The 21,159-nt window shown below is 46.3% G+C and overlaps 1 protein-coding gene across 2 annotated transcripts in view; it reads left to right on the forward strand.

Moving 5' to 3' along the window:
- The window catches only part of snap25a (synaptosome associated protein 25a), a 186,438-nt gene that overhangs the window by 94,302 nt on the left and 70,977 nt on the right, over positions 1-21,159 (forward strand). For both annotated transcript variants that reach the window (XM_038806670.1, XM_038806662.1), the window contains exons 2-3: positions 9,609-9,736; positions 13,195-13,236. In XM_038806670.1, the coding sequence (XP_038662598.1) occupies positions 9,665-9,736; positions 13,195-13,236 (114 nt within the window). In that variant the 5' untranslated portion in view covers positions 9,609-9,664. The remainder of the gene's footprint in view (positions 1-9,608; positions 9,737-13,194; positions 13,237-21,159) is intronic.

Here is a 21,159-nt window from a genome sequence, read left to right on the forward strand (position 1 = left end):
CTGGCGACACGGATTCAAATCCCACCACGGCAGCTGGTGGAATTTAAAATTCAATTAATAAAATCTGGGATTGAAAGCTAGTCTCTGTACTGGAGAGCATGAAACTATCATGGATTGCTTTAAAAACCCATCTTGCTCACTCATGCCATCCTTGCCCGGTCTGGCCTACATGTGACCCCAGATCTGCAATAATGTGGTCGACTCTTAACTGCCTTCTGAAATGGCCTAACAAGCCACTCTGTTCAAGGGCAATGAGGGATGGGCAGCAAATGCTGATCTTGCCAACTATGTCCACATCCCATGAAAGAATAAATTAAAAAATCATTCTAGCCTGGTGACTTTGTCTGACAGTCTCAGAAGAATTTGACATAACTCCAATGAGATGCCCTTAATAAAATCCCCCAATGTGAAAAATTATTACACTGAATACGCTTGTCATGTAAGTTCATAGAATCATAGAATCCTTACAGTGCAGAAGGAGGCCATTCAGCCCATCAAGTCTGCACCAACTGTCTGAAAGAGCGCCCTACCTAGGCCCGCTCCCCCAACTATCCCCGTAACTCAATGACCCTACCTAATCTTTGGACACTAAGGGGCAATGTAGCATGGCCAATCCACCTAGCCTGCACATCTTTGGACTGTGGGAGGAAACTGGAGCACTCAGAGGAAGCCGCACAGACACGAGGTGAATATGCAAACTCCATACAGACAGTCATCCAAGGCCGGAATTGAACCCGGGTCCCTGGCATTGTGAGGCAGCAGTGCTAACCACTGTACCACCTAAAGTTATTGGCATACAAAGCATCGGACCAGGCCTCAGTGAATTGGGGAACCAATTGAATGTATTGTGTTAATTAGTCTTTTTCCTGTATCCTTCAGCCTGAATATAACCTACACCCTAACTGGTTGGAAGTGTGAGCTGATATGGCAAGGTGAGGGAAATGGGATAGCTGGGAATTCTGTGAAAAGCGAGACCAACATGGATCTCCTAAACCAATGAAATTTGAGGATTGAGAGTGAGGGGGAATTAGAGACAAATCAGGTACAGTACCAAAAGAGAACTAAACAGACAAATAAAGATTGAATTAAGAAAGAAAACACAGGCAGTACGGTGGCACAGTGGTTAGCATTGCTGCCTCATGGCAACGAGGTCCCAGGTTCAATCCCGGCTCTGTCCATGTGGAGTTTGCACATAACATAAGAAGGTAAGAACTAGGAGCAGGAGTAGGCCATCTGATCCTTTGAGCCTGCTCTGCCATTCAATGAGATCATGGCTGATCTTTTGTGGATGCAGCTCCACTTTCCCGCCCAAACACCACAACTCTTTTTTCCTTTATTCTTCAAAAAACTATCTATCTTTATCTTGAAAACATTTAACGAAGGAGCCTCAACTGCTTCACTGGGCAGGAATTCCATAGAATCACAACCATTTGGGTGACGAAGTTGTTCCTAAGCTCCGCCCTAAATCTACTTCCCTTATTTTGAAGCTATGCCCTAGTTCTGCTTTCACCCGCCAGTGGAAAAAACCTCCCCGCATCTACCCTATCTATTCCCTTCATAATTTTATATGTTTCTATAGGATCCCCGCATCCTTCTCAATTCCAACGAGTACAATCCCAGTCTACTCAACCTCTCCTCGTAATCCAACCCTCGCAACACTGGGATTAACCTAGTGAATCTCCTCTGCACACCCTCCAGCGTGCAGAGACCAAAACTGAACACAATACTCCAGGTGTGGCCTCACTAACACCGTATACAGTTGCAGCATAACCTCCCTAGTCTTAAACTCCATCCGTCTAGCAATAAAGGACAAAACTCCATTTGCCTTCTTTATCACCTATTGCATCTGCAAACCAACTTTTTGCGACTCACGCACTAGGACACCCAGGTCCCTATGCACAGCAGCATGTCTTATTATTTTAGCAATTAAATAATAATTCCTTTTGCTGTTATTCCTACCAAAATGGATAACCTCACATTTGTCAACATTGTGTTCCATCGGCCAGACCTTAGCCCATTCACTTAAACTATCCAAATCCTTCTGCAGATTTCCAGTATCCTCTCACTATTTGCTTTACCACTCATCTCAGTGTCATCTGCAAACTTGGATACATTGCACTTGGTCACCAACTCCAAATCATCTATGCAAATGGTGAACAATTGTGGGCCGAACACTGATCCCTGAGGGGCACCACTAGTTACTGATTGCCAACCAGAGAAACACCCATGAATCCCTACTCTTTGCTTTTTATTAATTAACCAATCCTCTATCCATGCTACTACTTTACCCTTAATGCCATGCATCTTTATCTTTTTCTCCCTGTGTTTGCTTGTTTCGCCCCCATAACTCAAAGATGTGCAGAGTCGGTGGATTTGCCTCGCTTAAATTGTCCCTTAATTGGAAAAAATGAATTGGTACTCTAAAATTTAAAAAAAGAAAGAGAAAACACAGGCAGAAAAGTGAGACAAAAATTAAAAGTACACTGTTTGACATTTTAAAAATTAAATCTCTTAACAAAAATTGCCTACTTCTCAGAAAGTAACAAATTAAATTGTTTTATTTCAGAGCTGGAGGAATAATTTGAATGCATTATCAAGTTACTAAAAAGAGTATAGGGATAGGGTGGAAGTGAGGGCTTAAGTGGGTCGGTGGAGACTCGATGGGCCGAATGGCCTCCTTCTACACTATATGTTCTATGTTCTTCTACTGTGCTGTTAATTATGAGCCCTAACCTGCTGCAGCATGTTCCTAGGAGTATCAGGGAGGCTAAGGATGATATGACAGGCACGATTTAATGGGACAAAAAACAGAGTCCCATTTCTGGCACATTTAGTGAGCTATTTCTGAAAGACCCCACTATTTAGTAAATCAACATCCAAGGTTCTGGAGATTCGCCATTTACAGAATATCTCTTAATCCTCTGAAATTGCTGGCAGGTTTGTGCATTAAGCACAACGCGCATCGTTAAAACAAGGTTTTATTTCCAACAAAATCTACCTCATTCTGTCATTTACCTTGTCAGAAACAAGCGTTGGAAAGGGTGGGGGAAACATCTCCTCAAGGAAATTTTGATTTAAGGACATTTTATCTTGTGTTTATCCCAGCATGTTCAACCTATAATGAACATGGTCATTGGATTTTCACATTTGTTACATTTTATTACAGCTCTTGGAGAATGAATTGTCTTAACATCTTGAAACTTCTTTTGCCCAATAACAGCAATTATGCTATTAGTGGGAGAAATAAAGTTTAATTTATTTATTTTCTTGGAAAAAAAAACACCTCAGGGAAAATAGTCTAATAGGGTATAGAATCACTCTGTCCCCTCTCTGTCTTTAGAGATTTTGTCTTTAAATAAAACTTTAAAGAATGAAGAAAGTTCCATTTGTAAAGGAATTTTAAAAATTATATTCTTTCTAATTAGGCTTTTTTGATTGAATCTCCATTCATGTTACTTCATCTTCCTCTGCAGCTTTTTGGGGTTTGATGGTCACCATGGTCACCCATTTCTCCAAAATTAACTAGGGTTTCTCCTCATGTCCCACAAGCCTCCTTTCCCTAAACGTTAATTCATCATCCCTTGGTTCGCTGGTGCTACTTTATCATGTTTCCACTATGTTAAACCTGCCATTGTCTGGATATCTATGAAACCATGTCACTCTGTCTTCAGTTCCGTCCTGACTTTGTTGGTCCAACCTCCTATTGATTGCTCCTCTCTCCTTCAGCTATCCTCCTCTCTAATCACGACCTCTTTTACATGCTTGCTGTTGTCATAGGTGACAAAATGGTATTGTCATTGGACTAGTAATCCAGATCCTAATGAGCTCGGACATGGGTTCAAAACTTATGATAACAGTTGGTGGAATTTGAATTGAATTAATAAAAATTCGGAGCGTGATTCTCAGGGCCCGTTCGCCTCAGGCGCAAATCCTGTTATTGTTCGCTAATTCTTGTGAGAGAGCCAAAACGGGATTTTCAATGGCGAGATCTGTTTGAGATCTTCCCTGCCCTCACCACCACCCCCTCAGCTTTGTTGGTGACGTAATCGGCTGACGTCCAGAAGGGCATGAATCTGATTAACATGAAATTGACTATATTTAAATATTATTATACAGTTTAACACCATTGCTTCCGTGAGCGTTGAATGCTCCACCCTCTGGCATGACATCACGCCGGCTGAAATCACTGCTGGTTTAAAAAGAATTGGCAGCGGTGAAACTTGCCAGGGGCAGTACCAGGTTGGCAGAGACAGTGGGCGGGACCAGGGCCAGAGGGTGGGGCCTCTAGAAAACCCCATTGGAGGGGGGGCGCGCCCCCATTATATTTGGTGGGGGTGCAGTAATTGAGAATTGGGCGGGTGCCCTGATGCCATCAAAGATGCTGGAGGGGGGGTCTGTGGGTCACCCTGATTCCTGTATGGTGTATGGGATGACGCGACGATGGAATGTTGATGGGAGGAGGTCGGCCTCTGTGTTCGAGGTGGGGGGGGGGGAGTGTTCCCTTGTCTGCCCGGGCTCCCGATTTGTGTGTGGGGAGGTGTTATTTTATTTTACTTTGAAATCAGAGCGCCCTTTGCCGGTGGGCGTAGGCTCCTCCCACATCCCTCAGGCTCCTCTCCCTCAAGGCCCCTCGCCCACCTCCAGCTGACTGTGTAATCCTCGCCAGCACTTTGAAGTTTCAGAGGATCTAGCCACAAAAGCCAGCTGTGAAGCCAATGAGTTTTACCCAGCTGTTTTCAACTGATCCAGCACTCTGCAATTTTGGGAAAATTCTGCCTCTGTAATATGAAGGCTGATGCTTAAACTATGATCGATTATTGTTAAAAACCCATCTGATTCATTAATACCCTTTAGGGAAAGTCCTGGTCTAGCCTACATGTGACTCCAAACCCACAGCAATGTGGTTGACTTTGAAATAGCCTCACAAGCCATTCGGTTTAAGGGAAATTGGGGATGGGCAACAAATGCTAGCCTTGCCAGCGACGCTAGTCAGCTCTATGGTCGTCAGGGGCTATGATGACTTTCCTTTATTATCTCATCTCATTCTGTCGTTTGCCTCTCCCTAAGGGTAGGTTAACATACTGGCTACGTTACTGGGCTGGTATTCTAGAGGCCTGGACTAGTAATGCGAGTATAAAATCAAACCAATTTTAGAATTTTATGTAGAACGTGGGAATATAAATGGGGCGGGATTCTCCGCCGGCTTGATTCTCCATTTTGCCGGTGCCCCAGGGGTTTCCCAACAGCGTGGGGCTGCCAGCCAGTCAATGGGAAACCCCATTAATGGAGTAATGGAGAATCCCGCCGGAGGATCGGGGCAGAAATGTGGCGCGGCGGGGCGGAGAATCCAGCCCCAGGTGTCAATTTGGCTGTCAGGTGGTCATCAAAAATACAACTGATTCACTTGAGTGAAGGAAAGCTGCTGCGCTTGTCCCACCCTGGTCTACATGTGACTCCAGTCCTACGGTAATGTGATTGACACTTTACTGCTTTCTGAAGAAGCATAGCAAGGTGTTCAGTTATGACAAAGGCTATTAGAAATGGGCAATAATTGGACGGCATGGTGACGCAGTGGTTAGCACTGCTGCCTACAGCGTTGAGGACCCGGGTTCAATCCCGGTCCCAGCTCACTGTCCGTTGGACAAAAATAATTGGGTACTCTAAATTTATTTTTTTAAATGGGCAATAATGCTGGTATTACCAGCAATGCCCAGTGCCCACATCCCGAGAATGACTAAATAAACCAAGCATAGGAGCATATGTGGCAACAGCATCCATGTTAAAGACTAATAGGAATGGTAAGGGCACCACAGCAATAATTTGAAACCTTTAGCTTTCTTCTGCTAATGGGGACAAGGGAACAGGATGGTGTAACCATGGCTTCTCCATGTAAAATTTGCACAGTTGCTAGCTCAGAACTGGGGGCTAAGACTGGTTTGACTTACTGTGACTCTCTTTCTTGGAAGTGTTACAAATTCTATTGCCACCCCTGCAGTTCTGCTCAGTATTAAATAATTGCTGGGTTGCAAAATTATAGTATCACGCCAATGAATTAAAACATTAAGCTAATCTACAAGTAACAACTGTATGTAATGAATGCAGCTGGTGTGAGTTTTGTTACTGTTTATAAAAGTAAAACGGTATTTTGTCATTCTATATCCAAACTGTAGGGATCATATTCCAGCTGTGCACATTCAGTGGGAAGCCTCTGTTGGTGGAAGAACAGATTCAAGGTTTATTGTTATAATAGTCGCAGCAATCATAAGAGCAGACGTTCTTTTAGAGCAGGAGTAGGCCATTTGGCTTTTCGAGCCTCCTCTGCGTTCAATAAAATCACAGCTGATCTACCGCCTCAAATTTGCCATTTGATGCTACCGGCCCATCCCATTAGTGCTCAATAGTCTATCAATCTAGTCCTGAATGTACTCAACTGAGCATTTACAGCTCTCCAGGGTAGAGAATTCAAAAGATCCATTATTCATCAAGTGAAGAAATTTCTCCTCATCTCAGTCGTAATTGGCCAACCCCTTATTTTGAGACTGTGACCCAGCATTTTATATTCCTCAGCCAGGGGAACCAGCCTCTCAGCATTTACCCTGTCAAGCCCCTTATGAACATTGTTTCAATGAGATCATGGGCGGAATTCTCCTCTTGCGGGACTAAGTCCCCACGCTGGCGGGAAAACCGGCGTGAACCACTCTGGCATCAACAGCCCCCGAAAGTGGTGAATTCTCCGAACATCCGGGGGCTAGGTAGACGCTGGAGTGGTTGGCGCCGTGGCAGCTGGCGCCGAAGAGACTGCGCGAGTTAGCGCTTGCGCTGAAGGGCCGGGCATGCATAGACTGGCCGGCGTATTCTGCCGCATACGCAGGGGGTTGTCTTCTCCGCGACGGCCATGGCGAAGCCTTACAGGGGCCGGCGTGGAAGGAAGTAGTGCCCCCATAGCACAGGCCCGCCCGCAGATCGGTGGGCCCCAATCGTGGGCCAGGACACTGTGGGGGCCCCTCCGGGGTTGGATCCCCCCGTGCCCCCCCCCTCCCCCCCCCCGGGGACTGCACCAGCCGACTTACCTGCCAGGTCCCTCCGTGTGGGACCATGTCTAATCCACGCCGGAAGGACTGGCCAGAAACGGGTGGCCGCTCGGCCCATCGAGGCCCGGAGAATTGCCGGGGGGCCGCTGGCAACGGCCCCGACCTGCGTGGCATGAACCCCGCCCCCGTCTGAAAACTGGCGCCGGAGAATACGGCAGCCGGCGTTGGGGTGACTGTGCGGGATTCGCACCGCCCCCCCCCTGGATTCTCAAACCCCTGTAACTAAGGGGACGGGCAGCTAATCCGCATTGCAGCCCACCACTGGGAAAGGGCCTTGACTGCAGAACTGCCTGGGTCAGCTGTCCTGCCACCTGGGTGTGGAAATTTCCTCACTCTTACACTTCAATCCCTTTGTAATTATGACTGACATACCATTTGCTTTCCTGGTTACTTGCTGTACCGGAATGTTAACTTTCTGTGATTTGAGCACAAGAACACCCAGGTCCCTCCAACTGCGAACAATTCTCTGTCTCTCACTATTTAAAAAATAAACTGCTTTTCTATTTTTCCTTTGCAAACTGTATCACCTCACAATTTCCCACAATATATTCATTGCCCACTCACTTGACCGGCCTATATTAATTTTCAACCTCTCTGCGTCATCCTCACAGTTTACCTTCCCACCTAGCTTTGTGTCATCAGCAAACTTGACTGCAGTACACTTGGCGTCTTCATCCAAAGCTGGGATTTTCCGGCCCCATCCACTGCCACCAAAAGTCAAAACGCTTATGGCTGTCTCTCCAAATTTCCCATTCCCACAGCCGTGAGCAATGCCGTAAAATAGTGGCCAATGTCAATGGTCTAGATTGTAAGTAGCTGAGGCCAAAGTACTGATCCTTATGATACCCCACGAGTCACAACCTAAAACCTACCTTTTTGTTTCGACACGCTGTGTTCTCTTCCATTTACTGATCCTCAAACAAAGCTTATGTCACCCCTCATTTCAAGAGTCCTAAAGTTGTGTAATTACCTGTAGTTTGGTGCTTTATCAAACGCTTTCTGAGAATCCAAATACATTACATCCACTACAAACCTCCATAAATGGTGGAAACATGCCCAATGCAATACCGGTTAAGGCGTTATCGAGGCGTCCCTGGTGGTAATGTAAAATAAGCATTGGTCCCTTGAAATTGACACCTGTTGCAGGACCCAGCCCGGAAATAGTTTTTGCGTGTCATCTCTCCAGAACAGGCTAAGAGATGTTAAAAATAAAGAGACACGTCCAAGTATCGACAACTAGAGGAAAAGGATTAAGATGTGTGGCAAAAGAACCAGTTGCTACATGAGGAAATTCTTTTTTTCAAACTAGGTTTTGGATTTGGAATACACTGCCTGATGAGCGTGGTGGATACTGAGTCAATAGCGGATTCCAAAAGGGAGTTTTATAAGAGGAACTTTCCTGGAGGTGAAAAGGGCGGGGAGATATGTGGAACGAACAGGGGGAATATGGACTAGCTGGATTACTTCACGAAATAGCCGGCACAGACTTGATGGGCAGAATGGCCTCTTTCTGCTTTCTGTGTTGTACTGTTTTATGATTGTTCGACTAATGCAATGTAGCAGCAGAGTCAGGGCTGGGTTAAAAACAATCTCAGTCAGTCTTGAAACAAGCCAGCTGTGTTCAAGCTGATAACAGATAACTGAGACACTCCACACTGATTTCCTGCCAGACCTTATTAGAGCAAGATCCTTTCATTAAAATTAATATAAATTAGACTCTGAGAATGAAGATGCATGGTTTACGAAGATCAGTCAATTGAATTAAAGTTTTAAATTCACTGCCGACTACTCGTTATCATTTTATTTTACAACATTTTCGGTTTGTGTTGCTACTTTCTAAAGCATTCTGATTAAATAGAGGAGGTGTAGCTTATCAGAGAAAGGAAATAAAGCTGATGATTATACATGTAGCATGACATGGGTTATAGCATTCACAAAGACTGAATAGGTAAACAGCTCTTTTCAAAACTGATGATCTATGCTGCCCGTAACCGATGTTATGCATCATTTTCTTTTTTGTTTCGCATGATATAAATCTATGACTCAGAAACACATTATCATGATTTGAAAAACTTTTGCAGCACAAGGTTTTATTTTGACACCTGGGCCTCAAACCAAACCTTTGCGTTTGGCTGTTGCTCAGTTCAGCGAGGTCCCATCATTGAATAGGGACGCTCGGTTTTTTGATGTGGTAAGTCAGCCAATGCGAGAATGCACTGTAATGTGAGTCCTTTGGCAGGTTGTTGATCAAAAGCAAAATATTGTAGATGCTGGAAATCTGTAATAAAAACAGAAAGTGCTGGAAATACTCAGCAGGGCTGGCAGCGTCTGTGGAGGGAGAAATCAGAGTTAATGACCTTTAATCAGAATTGCCTCACTGTAGTATCAGTAAAACAGATTTAATTTGAACAATAAATAATCATATTTTTCTCCAGAGAAAAGCACAGGAAAGAAAAATGTTTTATCTTTGTGCTGAAATACTTCACTTTAATTCGCCCATCTTTCTTTTTCTTCCAGACTTATTTGGTGCTGTTATTTTCTGGGGTCACAGATTCTATTGGCACTAATCCATAATGGCCGATGACGCAGATATGCGCAATGAGCTGGAGAATATGCAGCAGCGTGCTGACCAGGTGGCTGATGAGGTGAGTCAGATTGTGCAAGAGCACTGAAGCCCATCACCTTGTAATCCCATCCCCCCCCCCCCCCACCCCCGATTTCCTATTGGTTCACTGCAGTGGTGCTGCTTCAGTGATACAATGATGCCAAAAAGTAAGCAGTGGCAGAAGGAACTGAGGAGTTGGAGCTAAGTACAATTAGCATACATGCGGTTAGAAGGCCCGCCTCCATTCTCTGGGACTCCAGCCAAGTTGAATTAAACATTATTGGGCCCTCTAATCCTCACACTGCCTCATGCTCCCACCCACCCTCGATACACCCTCATATCCCTCCGCCCTTTCCACGCTCCCACCCACCTTCGATATCCCCTCATATCCCTCCGCCCTTTTCATGCTCCCACCACCCTTGATATCCCCCCATATCCCTCCGCCCTTTCCACTCACCCGCGATACCCCCTCATATCCCTATCCCCTCAACATGCTCCCACCCACCCTTGATACCCCCTCATATCCCTCTGCCCTTTCCATGCGCCCACCCACCCTCGATATCCCCTCATATCCCTCCACCCTTTCCATGCTCCCACCCACCCTCGATACCCCCTCATATCCCTCCACCCTTTCCATGCTCCCACCCACCCTCGATACCCCCTCATATCCCTCCGCCCTTTCCATGCTCCCACCCACCCTCGATATCCCCTCATATCCCTATCCCCTCAACATGCTCCCACCCACCCTTGATACCCCCTCATATTCGTCCGCCTTTCCATACTCCCACCCACCCTTGATACCCCCTCATATTCGTCCGCCCTTTCCATGCTCCCACCCACCCACCCTCGATACCCCCTCATATCCCTCCGCCCTTTCCATGCTCCCACCCACCCTCGATACCCTCTCATATCCCTCCACCCTTTCCATGCTCCCACCCACCCTCGATACCCCCTCATATCCCTATCCCCTCAACATGCTCCCACCACCCTCGATACCCCCTCATATCCCTCCACCCTTTCCATGCTCCCACCCACCCTTGATACCCCCTCATATTCGTCCGCCCTTTCCATGCTCCCACCCTCCCTCTATACTCTTGCATGTCCCTACACCCTCTCCATCCCACCACCCACCCTCTATGCTCCTTCATTTCCCTATGTCCCCTTCATGCTCCCACCCACCCTCTATACTCCCTCACATCTCTATGCCCTTTCCATGCTCCCCTGCATCCTTTATGCCCACCCATCCAATATGTACCATTTACAGAATCAATGAACCATATAATTTTTTAAATATAAATTTAGAGTACACAAATTTGTTTTCCAATTAAGGGGCAATTTAGCGTGGCTAATCCACCTACCCTCCACATCTTTGGGTTGTGGGGGTGAAACCCAGGCTGACACGGGGAGAATGTGCAAACTCCACACAGACAGTGACCCGGGGCCAGGATCGAACCTGGGACCTCGGCGCCGTGAGGCAGCAGTGCTAACCCCTGCATCACCGTGCGGTCCCAATGAACCATATAATAACAGCGGCATTTCTTTGAGATGCTCAAGAAAAAAAAACACCCATTCAAAATCTCCTTAGGAAAGCTAACTGCTGGTCCTACAAACAAGTGTCAATCAAGCAGTGGCATTCATCATTTCAATAACAGAAGATTTTCCTAATTTCATACCTCTCACTCTTGTCCAAATAAACAGACAGACTTAAAAGAAAACACGTCATAGAAACAATAACCTCATTAAAATGTCAATGAATCAAAGCTAACACTCCCCATCAAGGTGTTTAACAATGGTTTTGACGCAACTGAGTGGCTTGCTAGGCCCATTCTATGCGCACTTAAGAGTCAACCACAGTGCTGTGGGTCTGTAGTCAAGTAAGGACCAGACTAGGTAAGGACAGCAGAATTTCTTTCCCTAAGAAACATTAGTGAACCAGAAGGGCTTTTTAAAAAAAACATGGCGGCCTAATTGACCTTCGTGACCATTACTGACACTAGGGGCGAAATTCTCCGGCCCCCCGCATGGTCAGGGAATCGCCCGGGGCCAACGTAAATCCCGCCCCCGCCGTGGCCAGAATTCTCCAACACCCGGGAATCGGCGGGAGCGGGAATCACGCCCCCCCCGCGCCGATTGGCGTGCCCCCTGCGGCAATTCTCCGGCCAATCCCGCCGATGTGGTTTAAACCACCTCTGTGCCGGCAGGATTGGCGGCGTGAGCGGGCCCCCAGGGTCCTGGGGGGGGGGGGGGGGGGGTGCGGGGCGATCGGACCCCGGTGGTGCCCCCACGGTGGCCTGGCCCGCGATCAGGGCCCACCGATCGGCGGGCGGGCCAGCACCGTGGGGGCACTCTTTTTCTTCCGCCGCCGCCACAACCTCCACCATGGCGGAGGCAGAAGAGACCCCCCCCACCGCGCATGCACCGGTGGTGACGGCAGCGGCTGCTGATGCACCGGTGCATGCCGGACCGGCGAAGGCCTTTTGCCCAGACCCAACGCTGGCCGGCGGGCGGCAAAGGCCGTTGGCGCTGGTTTTGGCGCCAGTCGGCGTAGTGGAAACCACTCCGGCGCAGGCCTAACCCCTAAAGGTGCAGAGAATTCCGCACCTTTGGGGAGGCCTTACGCCGGAATGGTTGGCGCCACTCCGCTACGCCGGGACCCCCCTACCCCACCGGTAGGGGAGAATCCCCGCCCAGATTTTTTTTTACATTCCAAAATTAGTCCATTAAGTCAATTAAAATTCCCCAACTGCTCTGATGAGGTTTGAACCCACGATTCCAGACTACTCGAATTGCTGATGGCATGGTGGCACAGCGGTTAGCACTGCTGCCTCACAGCTCCAGGGACCTAGGTTCAATTCTGGCCTCAGGTGACTGACTGCCTGTGTGGAGTTTGCACTTTTTCCATATGTCTGCTTTGGTTTCCTCATGGTGCTCCGTTTTCCTCCCACAGTCCAAAGATGTGCAGGTTAGGTGAATCGGCCATGATCAATTGAGCCTTAGTGTCCAAAAGGTTAGGTGAGGTTACTGTGTTAAGGGGATAGGGTGGAGGCCTGACCCTAGGTAGGCTATCCTTTCAGAGGGTCAGTGCAGACTCGATGGGCCAAATGGCCTCCTCTTGCACTGTAGTGATTCTATGATTCCTTTCTGCACCGTAGTAATTCTATACTATGATTACTAGTCTAGTAAAACAACTAGTATGCTACTGCCGCCTCAAAACTTGGAAATGTAGTGGAATTCAATAATAACTTTCAGGTGGAACTGGGATAAATACTGGAGGGAAAAATTTGCAAGGCTATGGAAAAAGGGACAGAGGAGTGGCACTAATTGCAAAGCTCTTTTAACAGGTTAGCACAGACACCATGGGCCAAATGACCATTTTTATTCTGTATTATTGTCATTCTAGTCTATGATTCTTTATGTACTTCACAAAAATGGTTAAGCTGTTTAGTTTTTGCTTTTGCTTTACTTTCATGTATTTTCTATCTTCCTTTCTGTTTATAGTCATTGGAAAGTACCCGTCGGATGCTCCAGCTGGTTGAAGAGGTAAGGACTTTATGTTGAGACGTGAACTATATTCTTTAATTTTATGTGAAGCATTTAAATGTGTTTTACTTGGTTATAGATTGATTATAAAAAGAATCCCCCTTCTCTTTGATTTTCCATTCGAAGCCCTTACAAATCATTTTGAGAGGAACACACAAATCGGGAGCAGGAGTAGTCTACTTGGCCCCTGATGCCTGCTCTGCCATTAATAAGCTGACCGGATTGTGGCCTCAGCTTCACATTCCGCCGATCCTTCATCTACCTCTGCCGTAAAAATTTACATAGACCCTGCCTGCACTGCCCTCTGGGGAAGAGGGCTCCAAAGATTCACCACCCTCTGAGAAAGACATTTGCCTCATCTCAGTCTTAAATGGGAGACCCCCCTCTTTTTAAACTGTGTCCCCCTAGTTCTAGTCGAGTTATACTTTTGATCAGGAGACTCTGGCAGTAAGCATCACTTGTTAGGCTCTAATCAAACTCAATGCTAAAGGACTGAGACTAATCTTGTAAATTCTACCTTTTTTTTCACCTATTATTTTAAAATTTAGATTACCCAATTAATATTTTCCAATTAAGGGGCAATTTAGCGTGGCCAATCCATCTACCCTGCACATATTTGGGTTGTGGGGGCGAAACCCATGCAAACACGGGGAGAATGTGAAAACTCCACATGGACAGTGACCCAGAGCCGGGATCAAACCTGGGACCTCAGCGCCGTGAGGCTGAAGGGCTAACCACTGCGCCACCATGCTGCCCTACTTCATCTTCTTTTGATTAACACTACAGTACTCGTTCACAGTAGATATTAGGAGCAGAAGAAGAGAAGGTTCAGCCCGTCTCGATGTTTCTGGTACTTAGTGGATCTCAATCCAGATGGTGAAATATGAAACTAGATGCAATCCTTTTACGATGGTTATTCTTTGAAAATCAAAGAGAAGGGGGATTCTTTTTATAATCAATCTATAACCAAGTAAAACACATTTACATATGCTTACCTCCTAACTACTAACACAGTGACCCAGCAGTCTCTCTTTATAATTTTCTTTTGTCACTTAACCTATTTATATCACTTTGCGGACTCTTTGTCTCCTCCTCATACCTTGCTTTCCTACCTATTTTTTTATAATCAGAAAAATTGCTTACAATACAGTCAGCCCCTTCATACAAGTCACTGTGCTGATCCCTGTGGCATTAAGTTGACCCTCAGTAAATTGGAAGTATGAAACTAGACACTAATACTTTTCTTGACAATAAGTTTATTTGCATTCCATCTCCCCTCCCACTAACCCAGTGTCCCAACACCCTCTTTATGCTCTTTTTAAATGAACAAATGATCAATAAAGTAAACAAATTAAAGAGGGGTCACAGTCTCTTGAAGGGCACTGTCCCTTTTTATAAGTGTTCCAAGTGGGTAATTACACAATGCCCTTGTCCTGTGTATCTTAACAATGATTAACATAATTTACAAGTGAGATCATGGCTGATCTGTATCTTAACTCCACCCACCTACCTTTGCCCCATATCCTTCTTTACTCTTTTCTAACAAAAAAACAATCGATAAAACTAGCACAATTTATAAAGGAAATCAAAATTCCCCTTTCTTTTCACCCACAATTTCTCCTGCTTTCATGGAGTTCCCTTCATCTGGGAGATGTGGAACTGTTCAGGACCATGGACAGCTCCTTGCTCGGCATGGATGTATTTCTTAAGGAATTCAGGGTGAGGAAATGGGAAGGAATTTCCTGCTTGGCAGAGAACTGTCTCGCGATGAAGCACACTTCTGTTACCTATGGTTGAAAGTCAGCGTTGCTTTTCAAATATTGGGGATGCCATTTTCTCTCTGTTTTCTTCTCTATCCTTGAACTTTGCAACATGCGGTCAAGACGATAGTTGAGCAAACATGGCAAATACGTTACACCAGAAAGGTGTCCTGAATAAAGCTTGGATGGATAGACCAGGACCTTAGCAGCCTTTAGGAAATGGACTGGGAGGCAGGAGGGCAGCTAGACGTGCTCCCGCTGCCAGGAAATCAATAGAAATGACAGTTGATTGATTGTCCATGACTGGAGGAGGGTGACCAGCTATTGGCCTATTGATAGCCACTATAGCAGCCCACATCCATTTGACTGGATTTGACATGCATCAGGATTCTCACCCCCGCTTCTTGGTGAGATCACTAGCTTCCCTGGGGAGGAGGGGCTTTGGGCAGGCACTCTTTCAGCCATTCCAGGGGATCCATGACCCACAGTCCTGACAACACCAATGGATGGTTCATGGCATCAAATCATCAGACCTTGGCTGCCACGTTAACTTTTTTTGATGCCAGCCCTTTGAGGGCACCTCAATATGGATACACAAACTGTTTCACCTTTGCAACTTTTGGCAGCTGAGCACTGTTTGAACAAGCAGCTTGGAGAGGCTGGCTGCCATCGTTAATGGGCCAGAGGGTCCTAGCAATAGCCTCTTTACAGCCACCACTGGTAAAACCGCTGCCGTGTTTCCATCACTGGGACTCGTGGTGTGCTGAAATAATTTTGGCCAACCTTTTACAAGGTACCAAATGCTCCATTGCCGAATGGTCTCAAAAACAAGGATGCAGACGTCCAAGTATAGAAAGGCTAGACACTCCACAGAGCTGCTGTTGCTCCTTATTGAAGGAGACAGCCAAGTAGAATTGACATAAAAACTGGTTCAGTTCCAAAACTCAGTGCATATTGTGGGAGTATTGATGGCTACCATGCAACTGAGCTTGCTAGAATCACTCTGGGTGACATTAATATGAAAACATGTAATATGAAAATGAACTCAACCCCATTGAAACTATAATCTGTCTATGATGATGCATAGGTATCTTTAAAGAAAAACATTCATGTTTATCATTTTAAAAGTAAACCTTGAATTGCACAGCAGTTTGTTTTAGGTAGTTAAGATAAGATTGCACATTTTTAGAGTTGCAGGCAGTCTCAAGTAATTAAATTCATCAGGACAATAATAAGCCAGCTGTTCCTATCTGAATAATCCCAGAGTATATATAGTTTTGGACAATTAATTCCCTTGCTTTATGCAAAGAGTACATATTCTTAGAATGCAGCAAACTAGTTGTTAGGGAAGCATCTTACATGCTTACCATTAGCAGTGATGTGCAATGCGAGCTGACCTTACAGAGTTTAATGATCATTGCTGTCTCCTGATTTTACTTGTGATGGAAGGCCAGCAGGCACAAGTCAGCAGTGATACTGAATCACTTCAGTTAAGTTCATCACTAGCTTTGAGGAAACTCTGAAAATAGACCTGCTAACTGTGGCCTGACATTGTGATAACATTCTTCAAGGACTGTGCCAGTATATCTGCCTTGCATTATACAAACATCTGCCAACTTAAGTGCCAGAGAACCTATTGCCCATAGCAAGTGACAGCAACTTTACAATTGAAGGATGGAAAGGTTTGGAAGATAAAGATCACCCGCACCTTCATAAAACGGTCGCAAAATGAAAGTGCAGGTAAAGCTGCCCAAGGGGCGAATGTTCACCTCCATTATCCTATGCTACTAATCATTGCACATGGGTGGAATAGAGCACCATGAAGGGCATGGCATTGTTTGGAGGCCCAGGTGGCCATCATTAGATTCCTGAGATGAAGGGCTTGTCTTAGGAGGAAAGGTTGAGCAACTTCGGATTATACCCATTGGAGTTTAAATGAATGAGTGATAATCTTAGAATCATAGAATTCCTGCAGTAGAGAGGATACCATTCAGCCCATCGATTCTGCACTGATGCTCTCAAGGAGCCTCCCCCATCCAGACTCATTCCCCCACCGTATTCCCGTATCCCCACCTAACCTGTACATCTTTGGACTGTGGGAGGAAACCAGAGCACCCGGTGGAAACCCACACAGACAGGGGGAGAATGTGAAAACTCCACACAGACAGTAACCCGAGGCCAGAATTGAATTTGGGTCTCTGACGCTGTGAGGCAGCAAAGCTAGCCATTGTGCTGATTGGGTTTGACAGGGTAGATGCTGAGAGGATGCTTCCCCTCGTGGGGAAGTCTAGAAGGAAACAGTTTCAGAGTAAAAGTTTAAGTTGGGAATGAGGAGGAATTCTCTACCCCCCTCCATCCCCCACCAGGCAGCTGAGGCTTTGATTACATTAAAGACCGAGTTAGACATTAGTTTGATTGTCAAGGGTACTGAGTAGAAAGCCATAAAATGGACTGAAGTCAGTCAAATCAGCTATGATTTGTCGACTGGTGGAAAATGTTTATTTTCAGTGTTCTTTCATGAACTGAATGGCTTGCTCGACCACTTCAGAGGACAGTTAAGGTTCAGTCACATTGCTGTGGGGTCTGGAGTCAGACATAGACCAGGCTGGGTAAGGACAGCGGATTTCCTTCCCCAGAAAGGACATTAGTGAACCAGATGGGTTTTTACAACAAATCAATCACGGTTGTTATGGCCACCACTACTGAGACGAGCTTTATAATTCTAGTTCTATTATTTGAATATAAATTACATCAGCTGATGTGGTGGGATTTGAACCTGTGTCCCCAGAGCATTAGTCCAATGACATAGCCACTACATCACTGTCTCCACAATTTCTTACGTTAATTTAATACGTGGGCTTTGGGGGATTCTGCAAAGTAGTGTCAGCATGTTCGGTTGCTGGTTTTTCCATGGGGAAAGTGAAGGGTATTTCCCATAAGAACAGCATGTCAGTGATCTACTTGATGCCTCAGTGCAGTGCAGATTGGCGTGGGTTCCTTTACCCAGTGCCAGCTTGCATTGAGTCAAACTGGCATTGCCATTCCTGCAGGAGAGGCCGTTTTCGGCAGATGGCAGATTTCCATCATTGCCTTACTGGTGAAGTGAAGATTTTATTCCAGGTTTACCTGCAGACATGGATGTGGATCTTCCTCTTACACCTGGTAAAACAGAAATAAAGAGCGATTGTGAAAAATGGCCATATTTCAATTAATTGGACCCACTATCCATCTTAACAATCCAGAAAAATAAATGTAATGAAGCCAAAGCAGGCACCTAGAGAGCTCACAAAACTTAAAAGTCAATGGCTGCAACCAAAAAAATGCTCCTGTGAAAAATTTGATAAATGTCCCTTTAAGAGCAATACTTGCTAAAAGCCTTTGCACACGCACAAATTCACTTCTTTTACAGAGAGCAGCCAAAGTTAAAACACAGGGCAGAATTCTCCCAAGCCCCAACTGTGGGTTTAATGGCATGCAGGAGCAGGGGAGATATTTGGCAGGACTCCCAGAAATTGTTTTCATGGCCGTGTCAATTTACAGCAGGATCATCCGCTGGTGCCCGCCATGACGGATTGGAAAATCAGCTGGAGGCTGGCGTGAAACAGATTTGCATCCCGCTAATGGCATGCAAATGAAGGTCTGACCACCCATGCTCGAATCTCCTCGGTGCCAGTGGGAAACATGCCAGTGGAAATCACGTCTAGAATACCATTGCGTGCAGATGCCGGGATTCATCTGAACAACACCTAGGGCTGTCTCCGGAGTTCAGGATAGATGCCCATGGCAGCCTTGGAGCCCAGAACACCACAGCAATGGTTAGGGGCAGCATCTACTGGCAGACCTTCCAGTGTCCTGGAGGGGATCCATGTTCCAGCCTTGGAGTGCTCCCAGAGATGCATCTTCATTTTCAGGAGGTCCGCCATTTGTAGTGTAATAGGGCGCATGGGCCCACAGGGTGGGAATGATGACATTACCCGTGGTCCTTGAGGAGTACGAGCTCTCGCACTAGGGGCTCTCTAGTATCCTCTGTAAAAAAGGTCAGCCAGTAAGGCACCAGAACAGGAACCTGGTAGATATTTACCCAGCAATGTATATAATCATGTTCTAAATAAAACTTTTGCTTCTTTATTTTCCTCGGTGTGGACTCAGTGTCCTTATTAAACTGGCGATGAGGAGTAAACTGGCTTGCTGTTGACGCTGTGACCTACTAGGCTGAGCCACCTCCCTGATTTCCTGGATCCAGGTTTTCTTGATTCGCCATGCCTGCATTTGACACCGGTATTGAAGACTGGAACCATACACAGAGAGGATGCATTGCTTCTTCTGGGCTAACAACATCATGGTCGACAAGTGCCAGATGGTCATACTGTTGACGACTGCAGAGCGCGCATGTTCAGGGTGATCTGGAGTCTCACGTGTCCGGTGGCATCAGATACGCAATCATTCAACCAACTCATGGCATTTGTGGGGCAAAAATTTAACCCGACCCTGTCAGTAATCGTTCAAAGATAATTGGCTTTATGCGGTGGAGAGGTCCCCCGGAGAGTCCGTCACCGAGTTTGTATCACGGCTATGGAAGATAGCTGAGTTTTGAGAGTATGGAACTACTTTATCTGATATGCTCTGCAATTGTTTGGTCTGCGGAATAAATAACATGAAAAAACAGAAAAAGCCTTTGTACGAAATCTCCCTGACCTTTCAGCAAGCACTGCAGATCTCCTTGACCCAGGAAAGTGTGGAACGTGGTGTCCAAGAGATACAAAGGATGGAGGGGAACATTGTGGGGCACCTCATGTGGTATCCTCACGACCTGGACTGGCTCTGGCCTCTGGGCAAAGAGTCGGCTGCCGAGACATCTAATGTCTGGATTGGATATGGGATCTGCCATTTCTGTGGTGGCACAGAGCACCCGTGGTCATATAAAACAAGGTTTGCAGACTTTGACCTTGGCTGACACGGCATCTCTTTTGGCCACTTATACAGGGGAGCGACTGAATATTGTGGGGTCCGCTCTTGCTCTAGTAGTTTATGGGGGCCAATCAGTTCGCCTTCCCCTCATTGTTGTTCAAGGAAGTGGCCCTAGACTGTTGGGACTTGAATGGCTACACCATCTGTAGTTGGATTGGCAACATATCTTTCAAGTGGAATCTGGTGGTCTGTGTGCGATACTGAGCAAGCACCGAGGTTTTCCAGCTGGCTTGTGCACCATTAAAGGGACCGTGGCCAAGATCAAGCTGTACCTGGAAGCCCAACCCTGATATTTTTGTGTCCATCTGGTTTCCTATGCTTTAGTGGAGAATGTCGAGACTGAACTTTGGGCATCATCAGGCCTGTGCCCTTTGCCGATTGGGCGGGGTCAGTTGTCCCTGCAGTGAAGCCAGTTAAGATAGCCCACCTCTGCGGAGACTATAAATTGATGGTGAACATGGCTTTGAGGTTGGACGATTATCCTTTACCACGCATTGAGGCTCTGTACGCAACATTGGATGGGTGGCCGTACATTCACGAAATTGCAACGCTTATCTACAACTGGAGCTCGATAAATCATCATGGAAGTACGTCACAATCAATATGCACAAGGGGTACACCTGGCTCCCGGCTCCCGTTCGGAGTATCCTTGGCATGCGTATGGAGAACATCCTGCGTGGATTTCCGCACGTTACAGTTTACTGAGGTGACGTGCTGTTCGCAGGGACCATTGGCCAAGAACATTTGCAGAACCTCAAGAAGGTGTTTTTCAGAGTATGGAGTCTGCCTGCGAAACACGACGTGCTTGTTTCATGCAAAGGAAGTGGTATATTTGGGGTATCGGGTGGGGTATCGGGTGGATCGGGAAGGCCGACATTTGGTCACCGTGAAAGAGAGTCATCATGATGGCCCCAGCTCGGTGAGATGTCACCAGCCTTCACTCTTTTCTTGGGCTAGTAAATTATTATGGCCGATTTATTCCAAATCTGACAACCAGTCTGATCCCCTTCACTCATTCTTCAATAAGCATCAGCTTTGGGAGTGGAGGCATTTAAGAAGGTGAAACGGCAGTTATCCTCTTGTTGGTGTTACCACATTTCCATCCTTCAAAACCATTGTACGTCACATACGATGCTTGGGGCATGAGCAATGGCCGTGAACATCCAATTGTCTTTGCCTCACAGACACTGGCTGT

This window comes from Scyliorhinus canicula, chromosome 1 (genome assembly GCF_902713615.1).
Source record: "Scyliorhinus canicula chromosome 1, sScyCan1.1, whole genome shotgun sequence".
Taxonomy (NCBI): Eukaryota; Metazoa; Chordata; class Chondrichthyes; order Carcharhiniformes; family Scyliorhinidae; genus Scyliorhinus; species Scyliorhinus canicula.